The following is a 20,689-nucleotide window of genomic DNA, read 5'->3' as shown; positions in this document are numbered from 1 at the left end:
TGCTCGAGGAATAGAGATACTAGGTTACTTAGGCAATCTTGTCCCATCATAGATACGTGAAAATTACTTTTAATATGATGAACAAATGTTTACTCTGAGTTAATATGGAAATACTAAGGACTATTTGAAATGCTTCTCTCAGGTTTGCAGAAACATTTTCTCCATGTGCAGTTATAATGATAAGAAGCTCTTCAGGTTCAGTGTCTTTTCTACTGCAGAGTAACATCTTGCAGTCACATATTTCGACATGGGATTTCAGTCCATTAAAATTTGTACAATTCTTTCCAAGGCTGTCATCGTTAGCCTTATTTTATAAATTTTCAGTGTCCATAAAAATCCAAATTTGTAATTAAAATCACTTAGTCGTGTAAATCATGTACTTATTTCTGACTGCAGATGATCAGTAACGCTTTTCATAAAGTGAGAAATTTACTTTCTGCAGAAAGATCAAAACTGCTAGCCATTTCTCCAAGAATTTTTCAGCCTCTTCCAACACACTGTTACATCAATATATCATTTTTTATACACAGATTTAGCCTTTTCTATTGCCTATTCACAAAATTTGCTCAAATGCCTGCAAGTTCAGATCATGGAATACGTCCCAAAAATTGTAATCTGAAATGCACTCTTTCCATTCTCCTCAAGATCTCATTCCAGAAATGGACTAAAGCCATGACACTATAATTAAGTGTATTTTGCAATAAAATTGTAGCTTCACTTCTGGTATCACTTGGGTAGTGCTATCCTGTGCTAGTTTTTCTAACAGTTCTACTAACTCTTCCATCCCACTGACAATAATACTAACCATTTGTGCCCTGGCACTCCATCCTGTTTGAAATTAATATTTAACAGCTTTCTTTAAAGCATTTATAATAATAGCCACCATAATGTCGTACATGAAAAAAGATATATATATATATATATTTTTCAGTTATTCCAAAACTTGTTACAATGATTGGCTCTTGCTTACCTACAGCAACTCCTACTAAATTCAAGGAATGGTTATCACAATTTGCAAATAGTGCTTTATTATTCTTTTCATACTTCTTTGTTAAACATCAGATATATGACCTGATGTTACAGCACCGTTGTTATAGCATTATGATCTACAGTTTAACATCATCTGATTGGAACTAAATTTTTCTAAATTGAGGATGCATGTTTAACGTGTATTTCAACGTACGTCACTAAAGATTCTTTGATATGAACTTTTCTATTGGTAAAATCACTGCCTACATTTCTAAATACTTGATATTTGTGCGCAATCAGTCGTATCGGGAGTCAAATCAAATAAAAGTCGATAATATTTACTTCTTTTATTCGATTTCGAACTGTGGATACCAGAAGATGAATGAATTCATTTTGAATTTGTGGTGACAGATATGTGATAGATCTTGGCGTTTCCCCGACTCTTTTTAAGACGATTTGCTAGTAGTGAATAAAACAGAGCTACAATATTCAGTAAAGATAATGATAGATTTCCAACATTTTTATGCCCTTGAACATTTTCAACATGACCACACAGAGTGTATGTATCATATTGTATAATTAGAGACTTCATGCAAGCTATTGTTCATTTCAATATTCCCCCGCCATTCTTTTCCAGACTGTATATCTGTTCCTAATGATGTCTCGGTTCCCATTTTATTAATTAATCTTATTTCTGTTTCTTTAAAAGTTGTAAACGATTTTTTATGAATTGTACTTCTTTCATGACTAATCAATCCATACTGAAGCGCCAAATAAACTCGCATAGACTTGCATATTCAAATACAGAGATGTGCAACCGGGCATAATACGGCGCTGCGGTCGGCAACACCTAAAAGTGTCTGGCGCTGCTGTTAGATCGGTTACCACTGCTAAAATGATAGATTATCAGATTTAAGGGTGTCTGAACGTGGTGTTGTAGTCAGCACACGAGCTATGGGCCACAGCATCTCCACTGTAGCGACGAAATAGAGATTTTCCTGTACGACCAATTCACGAGTGTACTGTGAATATCAGGAATCAGGTAAAACATCAGGTCTCTGACATCTCTGCGGCCGGAGAAATATTCTGAAAGAACGGGACCAACGATGACTGGAGACAATAGTTCAATGTGGCAGAAGTGCACCCTTCCGCAAATTGTTTCAGATTTCAATGCTGGGCCACCAATAAATGTCAGCGTGTGAATCATTCAACGAAACATCATCTATATGAACTTTCAGAGCTGAAGGCCCACTCGTGTACCCTTTATGACTGCATGATACAAAGCTATTCACTCAATAATTGAATCATCGATTTGATGTTAACAGGATTCAAGATATACGGAGCATATAAATGCCGCTTCTCTTTTTACTACGAGAGCCTCTAGCAGCATGAGTGGAAAACTTTATGAATGAGAGAGGTCAGCTGTATTCCAATGCATGTCTATGAATGAGACGAGTTAGCTGTATTCCAGTGCATGTCTTGGATATGGCGTCCGATACTACAGGCCTAATTTATGTTTGCTTGGAGAATGTGAAATGGGACTACCACAATTAACGTTTGTACAAGTACCAGTAAACCTCGTATTCCTTAAAGAATCCAACACCAATGTGTAAAACAGCTTCATATATCTGAGTTAATGTGTTAAATATTTGACTTTAGGTATGTAAGCGAGAAAAAGTTTAGAAAAGGTTTGAAAATATGCTTAAAGTTGGTTGGAAGTCTGTAAGTCCTTTCATTATGAGACACTGGATAAATACAGTATTAGTAATCTGCGGTCTGCTTGAAGCAAAAGGTAGTTTTTTTACGCATGTCAGCGTTTGACATAATTTCTCATGGGCTCTGTGCTGTACAGTAATATACTTTTGTGGATACGTTCAGTGGTACTTGTGCATACTGTCTGCAAAGTGTGATGCGAATAGTCAGTAGTAAAGAAATAATAAAGTAAAACGTCATGTATGATTTGAAGTTTAAATGTGCCCTATTTTAGCATTTTTTTTACCTATTTAAATCTTTGTTCTACCAAATGAACTATATGCCGCTCAATGATGTAATTTTTCAGATACATTTACTGGTGTATTTTTATTTTTGTTATTTTACACATCTAGTTCTGTAGCACCAAATTGAGGTGCAGATCTCCATGGTCATGGAGTCTCAGTACATGAAATTACAACATAAAAGTAATAACAGATAAAATATTTATGTATACGTGCTTATTATATCCTAGAGTGTAAAATAAACAATGAACTACAGTTTTTAACAGTTTCCTTGTTGCTACTGGAAATGTAAAACGAATAACATGGTAACATCCATAAATCCTACGCTGAAATCATGGCATTTTATTTTTCCTGTAATACGGGTAAAACTTTCTCTCAGCTACTTTGTGAAAAAAAAAGAAAATACATGTTCTAGCTATAACAGCATTATACTCTGAAGCGCCAAAGCAACCGGTATATGCATGTTTATTCGAACACAGGGACATGTAAACAGACAGAATACGGCGTTTCGGTCGGCAACGCCTACATTAGTCAACAACTTGGCACAGTGGTTATACACAACTGCACGCACTACCCCAGAACAACTCCCTCATCAATCCAAATTCTCATTTGCTGCACAGTATCTAAGTAACGTCCCCTACCCATTTCTCCTGTGTTCGCTCGGCACATCACGTGAAGTCCACACGAGATCGGGTATAGTGTCCTGCACTGAATGATCATATTAGCCTTCACAGCACATATGTCTATATGAGTGGTGCCTGTTCTTTGACATCTCCAAGAGAACGGACACCACTGATAATATATAAATGTGTGATGTTCAAACCACTCTTGAATGATGCAGTGTAGAGTCATAGCTTACTAGGCAAACAAAAATTCTATACACTGTAAAGGAATCCATTTCCTAGTTGCTGAATAACGTTATACCCGTATATATATTTATTGTTAACCAATCAATAATGAGGTGTTTATTTACTCCAAAGTCTAGCAGGCTCGTATGGATCTTTCCTTGCAGTTTGATGCCACAGTATTTTGTGTCTTAATTGGCGATTTCAGACTCGTGCACAATCAACATCTTGATTTTAAGCTTAAAAAGATATTTTCTGGTCCGAAAGTTACAGGTATGCAAACTAGCTTCCGAATGGAGGTAATTCCCAAAAGCCACTGCTGTCTCCCCTAGCGACATTACACTCAATCGTCTGCTCTAGCCCGAATACGGCGGATCTATAGGGAACATTGGTGTCCAGACCTCCCCTATATAGACCTTAGCTTGCCACTGGCAACAGCTGCTGCTGCCATCTTGTGGCACTCCCCCACTCTACGTACAGCCGATTGAGTATGGACTCCCTGCCACTACATCTGGAGTCTTCTGCTCACCTGGTACTATAGAGCTGAATATGAAGGAAGACAGAATATGCACGATTTCTTTTTTTCTTCCTATTTCTCTTATGTCATTTCAATACTGGGGTAAACAATTCACAAGTAAATTGAAATTCATGACATTTAACCAGCACAGCACATCATTGTATCTAATTTATGACTGCTATTATTCATATATGGAAGTTATCGATTCATGTAATAATGCTTGTAGATTCGTTTTTCTGACCTTCCATTTGACACACTTCCTCTCTGTCTATTATCTTCCTTCATCAGTCCACTCAATTACTGTTTTACTTTGTTTTATGCGTTTATCCTCATTTTCTGGCTATAGTTTCTCAGTTTACCTTTTGATATAACGCTTAACATACCACAAAAAAGCCAAGAGGTTGTGATGTCAGCATTGGAAGACAGAAATTTATCCAGTGGGGGACAGAGCAAGACCCTAAAATTTCTATTTTGGATATAAATGAGTTGGTTAGCTTTGAGACATCTCATGTGCTAAGAACTAAATTTTACAGCTGACGCAAAAAAGTTATATCACAGAGAACAGATGATTATTCATGATGTATGATAACTCTGTAAAGATTAAAAACTGTCTACTCTACATGATTGTGGCAGGAGGGGGGGGGGAGAGCTGATTGCCCCCTCTTGCTGCCCCTTGCCAATATCTATGGAGATCAGTGATTTTAAACACTTACGCTTGTAGTTTCACTTGCAACCTTCGCCTGGGAAGTCTGGACATTTTCCGGAAGATCTGCAATAAATAGACTACAAATATGATCACTGACCATGGTTGAAAGTGGCAGGAGATTACTAGACAATAAAATAGATTTAGTACGATTAAAACACTGAAAAGATTGTATGTTCATTAACCTTCTTCTCACCCAGACACAACTATTGAAGATTCAACATTGCCAGCAATTATTTGAAAAAAGAAATGAATAGTTGTTTGCTTCTTGCTGTCGTGCATACTTTTTTCAATGGTCTTACGCGTAAATGTACTTAAATGATGTTGCATAGACACATATTCATGGAAGATGAAACTATTGGCAGATTTGCCACCAAGCTGATTATTCTATTGAGCAGTCCTCTCAGTGTCAAACAATTTTCCTACGAGGTCATTAGAGATGGAACACAAGCCCATTGCTCTTAACGATGGAGAATGAAATCATACATATTCAAGGGAACTATACTGGCTTTAGCCTGGAGCGATTTGGGAAAATCAAAGAAAACCTAAATCTGGACAGCCGGATGGGGATTAGAATCACCATTCACCTGAGTGCAAGTCCAGAGTACTAACCACTGCACCACTCATTTGGTTAGGGTTTGGAGTATTTTTTCCACCCAGCAGTGTAATTGATTGTTATAATCAGTGATGACTGTTCCACTAGTCTCCTTATGAAGGGCATTCTTTTTAAAAGTGGGCTCAATGACCCTTTTGATATCCAGGTACAATCAACCAATGTTCCCAGAGTTGAAAAACTCCTGTATACTTGCACAAAGTTTCTTGCAGCACTGTTACCACAGTTACAGATGACGTGCTGTACTATTGACTTTGCTTTTTTTTTGTCCCAGTGGGTGATGATGTAATGGTTTGAGTACTAGTTGATAGTTGCCTGATACCTAGAATCAAGGGAGTATTTCAGGATATTAGTATTCTAGAGGAAACTATTTTGGCATCTCACTTTGAAATTGTCAAATATAGTGTCACATGTAAGGGTAAGAAGTACTTGATCCTCTGGTCGCCTTTGGAAATGTGTGCATTTAAGCCCCAGGTATAAACTTCCTTCTGGACTATGTCACCAAATTTTTGTCTCCTTGCATGGTCTATATTCTTACACAGATTGGCTCTGCTAGATATTTTAGCAGAGTGAATCTTTTTGGGCTTGAAGTGCACCTTTGTCATTCCTGGTATATGATCAGTGTCACAATTGGTGCAATGAAAAGAGAACATGTGCAGAAAATGGTGGAGACATTTCCTCTTGATTAAAATAAGATCTAGTTGCTTGCTGTGTTTGGAGGGATAGGACACCTAGGGAACATTGTGCCTTGCATGCCGTTAAATTCTGTTGAGTGACGCACACCTGGTACTTATCACAAAATTCAAGCAGTTGTAAACCATTCTCTATGTATGTTTATGGCAGCTTGACCAAGTTCCAGAATGCCTTGAATGCACAAATACGGCTCATAATGCAATACCTATGCCACTTCACTGTATAATTCGTCATACTGACCCTTTAATTCCACAGCTGAGATTACATTCCGTGTATACAGCTGTCACCTCTATGATTCATTGTTAGTTGACAAACGGAATGTCATAATGAGTGCTGGGAACCTTATATGGCTTTCAGTGGGGCATATTAGATCACTGAGAACGGGAAGACCAATACTAAGTTGTCTGGTACTGTCAACGTTCTTGCCCTTCCGAAAAATTGATTTTCCTCCTAAACATAATAGCCTGATTTCCTGCAAGCAATTAGCAATATTAAGCCTGGCTAAATACAGCTCGATTACAGTTCGTAGCATGATCGAATTTCGATCTTCACTGCTTGAGTGATGAAAGATAGATATTGCTTTTGCAACAAAATTAAGGAGTTTTGACCCAATATGACTTGCAAAATAAATACAAAATACAATTTTTTATGTATATTGCCGGCCGGAGTAGCCGTGCGGCTCTAGGCGCTACAGTCTGGAGCCGAGCGAACGCTACGTTCGCTGGTTCGAATCCTACCTCGGGCATGGATGTGTGTGATGTCCTTAGGTTAGTTAGGTTTAATTAGTTCTAAGTTCTAGGCGACTGATGACCTCAGAAGTTAAGTCGCATAGTGCTCAGTCATTTTTTATGTTTATTATTGAACAAGTGGAGATCCAAACACCACCATTGTGTGTCCGCAGCTCGTGGTCGTGCGGTAGCGTTCTCGCTTCCCACGCCCGGGTTCCCGGGTTCGATTCCCGGCGGGGTCAGGGATTTTATCTGCCTCGTGATGACTGGGTGTTGTGTGCTGTCCTTAGGTTAGTTAGGTTTAAGTAGTTCTAAGCTCTAGGGGACTGATGACCACAGATGTTAAGTCCCATAGTGCTCAGAGCCATTTGAACCACCATTGTGTGTACTTAGTTGGGAGTGGACCATTGTTATCCTGAACAGAGTGACACATTTAGCAACTGGGCAGTGACCATGAGAAGGTACCATGGTTTTGTTCTCATTCCTGTGGCGATTGATAATGTAATTGTAAAATGAAATCTATGAGAAAGATGTATGAATCTACAATTTTTAAAGTTCACTTGCCTTTATTGTAAATTGTTGTAACTGCTAGTTTTTAATACCATAAAAGTGAAAACACAAATTTTATTTTTGAAAAGTGAAGAAGTTATGACCTACGAAAAATTTGTTGTCATATTAACCAGTCTGCTGTGAGTAGTATAAAAAGCAAAAACTTAACTAACAGTATTTTTATGAAGTCACGATACCAAGTAGTCTTTGTATGTGCTAGTGAGCTGCATATTACGGAAAGACCTGAAGGATGGAATACTGACAGAGATGCAAATACTATAAATTGTATTTAAAGATAGGAGATGCTAGATGCCAGTGCTGAATATAGCACAGAATATAAAATAATTTAAAAAAAAAAAACTTTTCTAGCAGGAACATCTCGTGAGGTGACTATGGAGTTGACCACTGGTTGGCACTACAACGCCAAAAAGCAACAACAAGACAGCAATGTTATCCTCCATTACCATAGAAGCTATCTAGAAGGTATTAACACACATTTAGGCAAAATCTTGCAAAATGGAGAAAGAAAATACCTATATACAGCCATATAACGAAATAAATCTACACGAAAAATGTTTGCACTACACAAGCACATGGTCAGATAAAACTTGGCATATCTCAGAAAGCTGTGATATATGAATATAGACATCATAGGGGTTTGTGGTATCCAAAAGATCCACACCAAAAATTCTAAAGAAAAATAATACGATAAGCCGAAACTCGTTGAAGCACTCAAAGGTCCGACTGGGACATGAATGAGGTGATAAATTCATGAAATTCTTCCAGCAGAGGAAGCTGAGTGAATAAGCACACGCTTTGGATTTGTTTTTATTAAATGTAAAATGTACAATAAATTATCTTGGAAGTAAACGAGTATAAATATGTATCTACTTCACTGATTTATTTGCATTATTTTCTTTACCTGTCCTTCAATAAAATACGTTAAGTGCTTGGCAAGTGTCATTGCAATAACCATCAACTATCTAAGATAGGAGCTATGGGAACACAAAACAATTATAATTATCTCCTGTTGGTAACAGACAGTATGTAAATACTAACCATCCTTCAGGTTACGTTACTTGTCAGTAATTATTGATTATCCCTTCATGTTAACGACAAGGTGGCGAAAATCATCAAACAACTGTTAGCAGTAAAGCTAAGGAAGGTTGTGTGGACTGTCAAGACCATAACACTTGCCATGCAAATCCTCTCTGAATATAAAAATTTTGTATCATGGATATAACTAGTGTCATATTTACTGAAACATTTGTGAAGATTATTAGTGCAAAAAAAAAATAACGTAGCATCCTTAATGTTGGCCTGTTATGTTCGTGCTCTCACATACATTTCCATTCCCTCAGTGTAAACGCTTGTTGCCGATTAGAAGCAAATTGTATTGAACACTGGTGAAATGCCAGCGAACGCTTGTCCACTCAGTTTCGCTCCCATTCGCTCTGGTGTAAACGAGGCTCCAGGTGATGCATTCACTAGTGGCCACACGCTGCTGCAGGTGGAGGCGCTGCAGTCTGGTGCACGTAGACTTCCGGTGCTGCTTTGACGTCACACCTGCAGCCAAAATTCGCCACATAGTATTCTGCAATGCTGCTGCCGCCGCCGATGCCTTCTCCCCACAGATTTCCACCCTGCTTCACAGCTGTTCGCCGCTGCAAGCTGCACACAATGATTTGCCACACTGTTTGTGTTCAGCCTGCTGAGAGTTGGCATGGAGGAGAAACCGCCGCACTGAGGAAGCTGCTGCCTATTGCAGGTTATGGAGAAGAACAGACTGCCAACGAAAGGGCTTTATGCGTCTTTCATTTCTGTCCCCATTGAAATGCTAACACCTGAGAATTCACACACGTTCCTTGAGGGTTGCACTATTAGTGAGAAGTCCATTTTATGATTTTCGTCATGCTTATGGGACTTGAAAGTCATTTCCTTGACATTAGTTTCTTAAAACAATACCAAGCAGTTATGAAAAGATATCTCCAAAAAATTCTCTTTGAAAATTAGATTTCCAAGAGATGTTATGTGTAAAACATGTAGAGCCAACTAACAGAATCGTCAGTAGCTGAGTTCGTAGTGTAAATGGAGCAGTCTTTTTTACTTTTATTTGAATTTCACATTTATTAACAAAAAGCAAAGTTAATATTGTTATTTTTAATCACTAATTGTACAAAAATAATTTACAATTTGATACAGATATGCAAAACGTCTTTATGTTAAAAATATGAAATATATCAGTGGTACCATCCAATTCCCATATACAGAAAATTCTGCTATATTTCGATTTGATGCTTTGTATTTTTGAAACCAAATTTTCAGTTACTTTCAATACTGGTATTTTCGCGCACTTAGTAAGTAAAAGTAAAAAATATGTTATTAAAGAAAGAACTTAATATTTGTTAAATAACAGTTCTAGTGGTTAATCCAATATGAAATTTAAATAAAACAGAAAAGATGTTACTACTACTGGGATTAGACCAATAACTTTACAGTTAACAAACGTTCATGCTAAGCCCCCAGCTCCCAGTGACTATGATAAAACATTTCAAATACTCGATAACCTTCTAGATGGCCGAGTACTGAGCATCATGTCTTATAATAGTTTGTTGTTGTTGTGGTCTTCAGTCCAAAGACTGGTTTGAGGCCACATTCCATGCTGCTCTATGGTGTGCAAGCCTCTTCATCTCCAAGTAACTATTATGACCTACGTTATTCTCAGTCTGCTAGCAGTCTTCATGTGTTGCTCTCCCTCTACTATTTTTAACCCCAACACATCCCTCCCACACGGAATTGGCAATCCGTTGTTGTCTCAGAATGTGTTCCATTAACCAATTCCTTCCTCTAGTCAGATTGTGCCACAAATTTCGTTTTTCACCAATTTTATTCAGTACCTCTTGATTTTATTCGTGACATATCTATCTAAACCTCAGAATTCTTCCATAGCATCACGTTTCAAAATCTTCTATTCTCTTTCTGTCTAAACTACTTATCATCCATGTTTCACTTCCACACCAACTAACTTCACATGAATACTTTCAGGAAAGACTTCCTAACACTTAAAATGTATATTCGTTGTTAACAAATTTCTCTTGTTCACAAACACTCTTTTTGTCATTGTCATTTACTTTTTAGTACTCCGTACTTTAATCACTATCGGTTCTTTTGTTGCTCAACAGCAAAACTTGTCTACTACTTTGTGTCTTGTTTTCTAGTCTGATTTTCTCGGCAGCACCTGATTTAATTCGACTACAATCCATTATCCTTGTTTTGCTTTTGTTGGTGTTCATCTTATATCTGTTCAACCGCTCTTCCAAGTCCTTTGCTGTGTCTGACAACCTCAAAGTTTTTGTTTCTTTTCCTTGAACTTTAATTCCTATTCCAAATTTTTCTTCGGTTTCCTTTACCGCTTGCTCAATGAATAGATTACATAACATTTTGGATAGGCTACAACCCTGTCTCACTCCCTTCTTAATCAGTGCTTCCCTTTCATGCCTGTTGACTCTTTATAATTGTCTTCTGGTTTCTGCACAAACTGTAAATGGCCTTTCACTCCCTGTATTTTATCCCTGCTACTTTCAGGATTTCAGGGAATACTTCAGTCAACATTGACAAAAGCTTTCGATAAGTCAACAAATGCTATAAACGTACGCTTGCCTTTCCTTAACCATTCTTTTAAGCTAAGTCATAGGGTCAGTATTAAATAGCGTTCCTACATCCCTCCCAAATCCAAACTGATCTTCCCAAGGTCGGCTTCTGCCTGTTTCTCCATTCTTATGTAAGTAGTTAGTGTTGGTATAATCTTATAATTACTTTTAAGAAAATCGAAAAGAGCTATTTTGTAATGTTCCCTTGTGATACGTTGACAGAGGTTTAGTTTGTCTTCAAGGACCTCACGCTAGTTGGCATGCGAGTCTCCATCCCAGTTCTATACAAAATAAGTACCTAGCAGAACCTACTCCACCCAACAGGTTTCATAGAAACGTGATTTAAAAAGCACATTCAGGCAATGCTGTAACAGCGTACAGCGGGGTCAAGAACAGGTAGCATGAACTCTACGCTATGCCAGAGCTTTCCCTGTAGCTCAGGAAGACAAGGCAATGCCATAGAGACTGGATATGCTGACTCGCTGATGTTCCAGTCGCATTCGCACCAAACTTTTTTTTCAGTTAAAGTATCAAAATGTGTCCTATTTACACCTCCACAATGCGATATATTGCGTATTTCTTTCTGTTACTGTTATCTTCATTTAAATATTGGGATGCACATGAACTTATTACAGTTGCGACGACCATATTGTTTCGTTCATGACACAAATAAAGCCAATAGACACTAATAGACTATACAGTAACATCGACCCAAAGAGGTACACACAAACTATAGGTAAGCTAAACTATCATAATTCCATTCTGTACGTTTGACGTCCAGGCTTATTTTCACAGGGCCAGTACATACAGGTATGAGCAATGTCCACTTGAGAGATGTTCAAAGTGACTAATCTGCTCTTGCAAACACTTGTCACTCAGTGGGTCATTATTTTCTGGGTCCTACGCAACACACCTGCATCCACCATTGCTGAAGCATCGTTCCCACAAGCTATTCGTCTTTAAGTGTCCCCACAAATAAAAATCTAGTTGATTAAGGCCCAGTGAACGTGGAGGCCAGAACATTGAACCTCCATGACCAATCCATTTCCCTGGGAATGCTTCATTTAAATAGATATGCACCTTCATTCCAAAAAGCGGCGGTACACCATCGTGCTCAAACCATAGCTGTCGCCACACACCAAATGGAACATTTTCTAATGCATTAGACAAAAGCATTGCAAAGAAACACATGATACAGGAGCGCATTCAACTTGTTCACAATAGGTGAGAGCACATAAGCACTTCTCCAACGATTCCAGCATACAGGTTCATGCCAAGGCTTGTCTGAAAGTCACATTCACAGGTGGAATGGCGTTGTGGAGGTTGAAAACCCTTCAAAAGTGGAGCTAGATATGTCATTCCATATCACATCATTCATAAAGTGTTTGTTATTTTCTGCTTAGTGTAAAAGCGATCCACAAAGCTGTACTCATAGACTGCAGTCTTCTGGCCACTGGTGTTTGAGTTAACAGGCAATTATAAGGATGCAACTCTTCATTGTGCAACATGTCAACAGCTAGCCTTTGAGATACCTAACACTGCCTTGCAATGTCACAGATACTTCAGTGATTGGGGAGCGGTTTCAGTAATCACATCTTCTGTTTGTGGAGTATGTATAATCCTTGGACTACATCTGTTCATTATTTGCAATTAAAGGCTACCGGTTACCTGAAGGCATTGCACCAAGTGCCAAAAATCAGTCTTATTGGGATGGTGTCTTTGAGGTGCAAACACACGTGCAGCAGCTGCAGCAGCAGCAGCTGCAGCAGCAGCAGCTTGTTAGTTGGATGCACTCAACTCCTAAAGCATATCAACATATCCATCATTTGTTTATTCCATTGGGAAGCTGCCTTACATGAACTTGACAGGACCAGTTGTCGCTGTGCACTGTGTAGTTTTTTAGTACACACATGCATGCAATTTATGGCTCCCTTTGTCATGTGATCAGCTACTGTCATGTGAAAACATGATGTTCTGCTCATAAACAATAAGAACTATGGAAAAGGCGTCTAAAAAATAACCTGCCAAGGATTCAAACCACACTCCATGGTGAATATGGATTTGATGCCCTAGCAGTCTATTCCATGAGCTACAATGGCTGGCATGATAGTGCGAGGTAATACACATTTCTCTGCACATTCTGAAGTGCTGAATGCTGTAGCAGTGTTGCCAGCTCCTTGTTAATGTACACGAATTTTCAATAAACACCCGATCAGATGTTGCTAAAAAAACTTTTGTCTTGAATGTGGTTGAGTAATGGCATGCTGACCTCCAAGACCGGCATTTTTCTTCACTATGTATAAACAACTGTATTTCTCTCTTCATTACAGTTGACTCTGACAGTTAACAAAAGTTTATTTAATAAAACTTGCTTTATAAATTTATGTTCCTATTCATACACAGTGTAGGCTTTTCATTCTGTCCAGGTACAGTAAAACCTAATTCCTTTTCACTTTTGCATAATTTATCTAGCCACTATTATAGAAGAACAGTCAGCAGAGTATGAAAAGAAAGAAACAAACGTCCTAGTTGTCACAGAACATTTGTAATGGGTCAAGAAACCAGTGCATATCAACTAAATAAAAACTAAGAATATGCTAAAGTACGAAATCCATTAACATAACACGGGCAAGTGCAGTGAAAGTAGGTCAACTTGCAATGTTTGCATATGACTACAACGCCCTGCCTCCATACGGCCCTGCCATAACTTTAACGAAAAACTTTCTTCTCCAGAAAATTTGATGTTTATGTGCTGCTCCAGCTCATTGATTGTCTATGTAAACCATTCCATCTGAAATGCATTGTACATTGTTTTCACGTTCCATTCTGTTATGTGTGAATCAATCTTTATAAATACATGTTGGTTGATTTGGGGGAAGGCACCAAATAGCGAGATCATTGATCTCATCAGATTAGGGAAGGATGGAGAAGGAAGTTGTCTGTGCCCTGTCAAAGGAACCATCCCAGCATTAGCCTGAAGCGATTTAGGGAAATCACAGAAAACCTAAATCAGGATGGCCAGATGCGGATTTGAGCCATCATCCTCCTAAATGCAAGTCCAGTGTCCTAACCACTGCGCCACCTGGCTCAGTATCAATACGTGTCTAACTATTATGAAGTATTTGAGTTTTGTGTGATCATTCTTCAAGCTTCATTCTTTCTGGCATCATAAAACAGTTTCTTACTGTGGGTTTCCTCTCTCTCGTTCAATGTAAGATTCAGACCCAAGGGGCATAGGTATCTGACAGTAAATGTGGAATTCAGATGTAGTATCGTCCAAAAATCTTTAATTTATTATGCTTAGGTGCATGATAACCAGCAGTATAATTTCAAATGATGAAAAAATACTTTTCATACAGTATTTTATGTAACACTTAATGTGAGTATTGTGGGGTAGGATGATAGGGATGTCCACAGACAATTTTATGACGATACATCTGTTGAAAGTGTTTTTAAGCTTTTATGGAGATTTATGTTTTTTAAAGAGTTTCTTGATGATGATAATCAGGATACTTCACACAACTTTTTAAATTTTTTTTCTAGTTCGTTTTAGTAATGATACAGTATTACGTTGAATATGTTGAGAAGATTTTATTTTCAAGGGGTAAAAGCAAATCTATTACTGGTACTTTAAGCAGGCCAGAGACGTCAACTTTGAATGATAAAAGATGTTTTTCTGTGATAATGGTGACTTGCTGTAGTACAGTAACAAATAACTAAAATACTTGATCTGTGGCTTACAAAACATTTATTTTTAGGCTGCTTTTAACACTTTGAGTGCCATGCCTGTAATATTGTCTTCAGTGTTGGAAGAATATCGCACCCACAACATTATGTGGCATTATTGTTTTCGTCATTTAATTACTTCATTATTCTGCTTTTCGTGGAAAAGAATTAATAAGTTTATTTTGTTTCAAATTATTTTTAAGAAGTGAAGGATCTTCAGAATCAATGTGTCTAACGTCAATCATGTACTGAATGCCCCCTCTTGTACTGTTTTATTCTTTGTTTGTTAGTAAAGATTTCTTTTTGTGCAAGCTACAAGGTGTTTTATATCAGAGGTACTCCTTTCTTCATATGTTCTTCAGACAAGAACTTTGTTGAAGTACTTTTTATGCTAGAACCCGAATACTTTCATGCAGCTGTAATGTTTGTCAACTGTTTTCTTAAGTCTCTGTAGTCTCAGCTTTTATTTATTTATATATTCTTTCAATTTTTGGTTATCAAGAGGATTCCTCACATTCTTTATACTTTGTGCACCAAGTATTCCTTGAGAGTGAAAGAAATATGTCAAGTTTGTCTTACAATCTATTCCTTTCTGAAAAAATACACTGATGGAAAAGAAATCCTAACACCAAGAAGGAGTTGTGCGACATACACCAAAGTTGGTAGGTGTGTTTCTGCATCTGAAAGATGATCTATAGTCAATTATTGCGCCAGTTGCATAAGAGTGGCGCTACTAGCTCCAGTATAAGGATGTTTGCTTTAAATACATGCTGTAAAGGTCATGAGTGTTAGTTACTTTTGAGACTGGACATTGTGAGTTGATGGAGGTTTCTTCTGCAGTATGGCAGAAAGACGTGGCAGGAATGCAGCCATTGTACATAATTGCTGGCAGCAATGTTCATGGGAATGTACAGTCACAAGGAGACCAGGCTCTGGACGATCATGTGGCACTACTGGGAGGGAAGACCATCGTGTTCAGTGAATGGTTCTGGCACATCGTACTGCATTTGCAGCAGCAATTTGAGCAGCAGTGACACAACAAACTGTTGCAAGTCAGTTACTTCAAGGACACCTCTGGGTCATATACCCTGTAGTGCACATTCAACAGACGCCAAAGAGCCGCTGTTAGCGACTTCAGTGGTGTCAAGTGAGGGCCCATTGGAGGGCAGAATGATATGTTGTGTTGTCTGATGAAAGCCTTTTCTCCCTCAGCGCCAGTGATGGCTGTATGTTCATTATGAGGAGGCCAGGTGAGGGCATACAACCAACCTGTCTGCATAGTACACACATTGGGCCCACACATGGAGTTATGGCCAGGGGTGTAATTTCGTGTGATAGCAGGAGCACTCTAGTGGTTATCCCATGCACCCTGACTGCAAACTTTTACTTCAGATTGATGATTCAGTGTGTTGTATTGACATTCATGAACATCATTCCAGGAGGTGTTTTCTAACTGGTTAAAGCTCGCCCACATACCGCTGTTGTAGCCCAAGATGCTATACAGAGTGTCGACATGTTGCCTTGGCCTGCTCGATAACCAGATCTGTCTCCAGTCGAGCACGTATGGGGCGTCATCAGATGACAACTCCAGTGTCATCCACAACCATCCTTAACCGTCCACTTACTGATCAACCAACTGCAACAGGCATGGAACTCCATCCCACAAACTGACATCTGGCACCCATACAACGTGAACGTAAATGTGCATGCTTACATTCAATATTCTGGGGGTTACACTAGTTATTTATGCACCAGCATTTCACATTTGCAGTGGCTTCTCTTGCAATTACATTAACCTGAGACCTTGCAATGTTAATCACTTAAATATATTACCTAGACAAACGTATTCCAAAAATTTCATTACTTTACATTGTTTTTTTGGTACTGCAGTTTATTTTGTCTGTGTATTTACTGGGCCGCACTCTCAAAGGATGAGAATTCTTTGTAATATTTTTGCCTGTCAGGAATTTCGATGTTTTTCTGCAGAGCTACCATCGCTTTTTCCATTCGTTATTTTCTTTTTGTTGCCGGCTATCCACAATTGAAATCGTATTTCCGAACAATTATTCTATGTGACTAAGATATACCAATGCCTCAAGGTAAATTGCATCAGACACTCTTAGTAACTTTCTCTCTATGCAATACTCAATTGCCAAATTCACTCTGCCTCCAGTTCAGAAACATTTGTTCCAGTGTAACACATTACAAATGAAAATATTGCGCACGTTTTCAGTTTCTAATGTTTGCTGTGACTTCCAAATAGATGGTTATTTCCTCTCAGTATTTCTTTATAATTTTCATGCCTGTTGTCTCTTCCCTGCGACTGTATTCAGTGAAATTCGTTGACACCTTCAAAATAGGGACTGTGGTGTCATAAGCAAAACACACTAGCAGGCAGCACAACAGGTGTCGACAACCCACTCCAGAGACGGTGTACAGCCCAGCTATTGCCACATCCAGAAGTCCCAGCAGTAGTGCCGCCAGAGAAGTGATATGCGCTGCCACCACAGCAGAGCATGCAGTTCCGAATCAGCTCGACTATGGAGAAGACGCCTTTTAGTTGTGCACTTCGTGGCACATTGTCTGCCTTTAGCAAGTACACACCAGCCCGTTTTCGGCGATCTTTTAGTGGGACGGGGACTGTTTACTATCCAGCTTTAGCTTCTGGAACAGTAGCTGAACTTCAGCCTGAGTCGATTTGTACAAAGTGGAGTATCATCGATAAATGTGTGTTCTTGTCACTAATCATCATCAGTGTATCAGTATTCTTCTCGTTCTCCTCTCATAGTGTTTCCCTCAGAGCACTGTGAATAGTTTAGGGGATGATGAGTAAAATCTCCTTCTGTGGTATTAAAAGGATGATACAACAGTTTGTGATCTGGAGGGATGGGATCTAGCAAATTAGAGTTAATTTTTGTTTTGCCCACACACCCATCCTTGATACTTGTTATTTAATTCTTGCTATTTATATGTCTAGTACGTTAGTATGTGGACTTTCGACTTGGGATGGATATTACTACCGAGATAAGTGTGTTTTTTGTGTGACATGTCTAATCCAAATTCCTTACAGGCATGATTTTTGCATCAAAAGACGGTTCTCTAACGCATGCTATTCAGTTACAGAGTGGGCAAATCCAGTAGTTACTGCAACCAGTGATGTAGCTAACACAATAACATCAGAACCTACAAGCAGCACAGCAGCTACAGCATCCGTCAACCATTCCACAGCTCCAACAAACAGCATGTGGACTGGTCGGAATGCTTACCTCAATTGAAGAAAAATATGGAGGCACACCAATTGCAAGATCAAAAGAGCAAAACATTTTTCTTTTCGTAGTGGGAACATAAGTTTACAGGCTCATAGTGACATTGTTTCCCGACGAACTACTAGCTCATTTAGTGTTTGAGACTTTAATTAGCAAGTTAACCATTTACTTCGATGAACAAACGCTCATGGCTTGTGCAAGATTGAAGTTTTTCTTTCTTTAGCAGGTAGCAGATCAAACTCATAAACAGTGGATGACTTAATTACGAGGTTTAACTAGGCGTTGCAAATTTTTGTGTAGTCGCGTACAATCATGCTGTTATGTTACGCTGCAGGACACTATAACTCAAAATATTTGTGATTATAAAATTTGTGCTGTTATTTTGAAACAACTTGATCCTTCCTTAGATACAGTGTTACAGTTAATTGAGGCTGAGAACACATGACTTACCTAAGTGTGAGATTCAAATGTCAAATATTAGCGAATTGCATAGTGACAGTGTTAGAAGTGCTATAAAACATAAACAGTCCCATGCCCACATGGCATGTGCAACTCAGCATATGATGCACAGAGACTAACAGTGCCATGTCACGCTGGCACAATGCCAGTAGACAGAAAAACATAGCAAAGTCTTGCCCAAAATGTTTTAGTCACAATAAGTACACGCAGTGCCCAAATCACGAGACTATTTATTACTTTTGCAGTACAAAAATCATGTTCAGTCAATCTGCATGAAAAGGCTACGTGGACAGCCAACTCCCAAACAACATGCCACTAAACCAGTTCATATCATTAATGTTTGTCATGACACAGCCAGCCAGGGAACAGTGCAACCCAGTGACAGTAGTATATGTTTGGAAAAGTTGCCCAAGTGCAAAACATAACAAACATCAATCGAGTGATTTTCATGAGTCAAACAAGTCATGCTGACGCAAATACAGGTCCACTACTAAATATTTGTCCACTTCACCTATCACACTTTGTAGCAGCTCACAGCAACTGGAAGAAGGCGATAGTTCTGTTTTAGACGTGCAAAGCAGTTCAGTAAAGTTATTATTATTATTATTATTATTATTATTATTTTTTTTTTTTTTTGACAGTAGCTAAGAAAGATGTCACCCTGAAACTGGACACTGGTGCTTCAGTTACACTTCTGAACAAACCTACTTTTGAGCGATTACTTTAACCAATACTGAATCCAGCTATTCACGTGTTGTCAGGCTACAATGGACAGGAAATTCCACTTTTAGGAACTTTCAGTATGCCAGCTACTTTTTAAGGTGTAATGAAGACAGTTCATTTGTGGTGATTTCTGCCAAATCATCACAGAATTACAGAATATTTTTGGCTTACATTCTTTTGACATTTTCGGATTGTCAGTCCACAAGTTAGTGTCGCAAATTCGACAGATGTACCTACAGACAAGCTTCAGGCTCTGTGTGACGAAGTTAGTGAATTTTTCAGCGATGGTCCTGGTTGCGTGAACAATGTTTTAGCTCATGTCACTCAAAGACAACCATAGTTTTGTCACTAAGGAACAGGTTATTGGAAGTTACAACAATGGCATGCTTATGGGGTCATCAAGCCTATTGGTGCAAGTGAGTGGTCTTCCCTATTAGCATCCTTCACAAACCTTCAGGACGTCTTTGACGGTCTGTTGATTTAAGTAATCTGTGAACTTTCAGACAATGATAGACGCATAGATTTTCTTCCACCCCAATGAACGGATGGACAGATTAGGTGAGGGTATTGTATTGTATTGTACATTAAACAGGGACCTAGAAACAATGGAGAGGCTCCATCCCCGCTGCAGCCGCAGTGGTCCACTTCACACTTCACCCTTCCGCCACCCCACACCGAACCCAGGGTTATCGTGCAGTTTGGCCTCCAGTGGATACCCCCCCCCCCCAGGGAACGTCTCACACCAGATGAGTGTAACCTCTGTTTGTGTGGTAGAGTAATGGTAGTGTACGAATGCATGGAGAGCTTGTTTGTGCAGTGATCACCGACATAGCTGAGGCAGAATAAGGGGAAACAGCCCGCATTCGCCACAGCCCGCAGACTAGCCGGCTCACCAGACATCGACATAATTCCGCCGGGCATATTCATGCCGGGGACCAGATGCTCCTTCCCACTCTGGAAAGCCGTGTGTTAGACTGATCAGCTAACTGGGAGGGGTAGGTGAGGGTAGATATTTTTCCAAGAGAGATGTCACGGGTGATTACCTCCAATTGCTTTTGGATGACTGCTCAAATTTTTGGTTATTAACACCTATCTCAGGTTTCTGAGACTCCATGACCCTGCCACTATGTTTCATTTTAGATTCAGCGTACAGCCAAGAGCCAGGGTCGTGGCTGCCACAGACCAGCTGGCATCTCAGCCCAAGGTGTTTCCCATAGAGGTCGATATGCCCTCATCCTCGATCCCATCATCACA

General features: G+C 39.0%; 1 protein-coding gene across 1 annotated transcript in view; it reads right to left on the bottom strand.

The window, feature by feature from the left end:
- Positions 1-9,068: 9,068 nt before the first annotated feature.
- The window catches only part of LOC126213068 (zinc finger protein 98-like), a 99,603-nt gene continuing 87,982 nt past the window's right edge, over positions 9,069-20,689 (bottom strand). Inside the window, exon 5 of the mRNA XM_049940656.1 lies at positions 9,069-9,177. Within this exon, the coding sequence (XP_049796613.1) occupies positions 9,099-9,177 (79 nt within the window). The 3' untranslated portion in view covers positions 9,069-9,098. The remainder of the gene's footprint in view (positions 9,178-20,689) is intronic.

Source organism: Schistocerca nitens, chromosome 11 (assembly GCF_023898315.1).
Source record: "Schistocerca nitens isolate TAMUIC-IGC-003100 chromosome 11, iqSchNite1.1, whole genome shotgun sequence".
NCBI classification, from domain to species: Eukaryota; Metazoa; Arthropoda; class Insecta; order Orthoptera; family Acrididae; genus Schistocerca; species Schistocerca nitens.
Note: the sequence above shows the minus strand (reverse complement) of the source record. Positions and strands in the feature narration are given on the sequence as shown.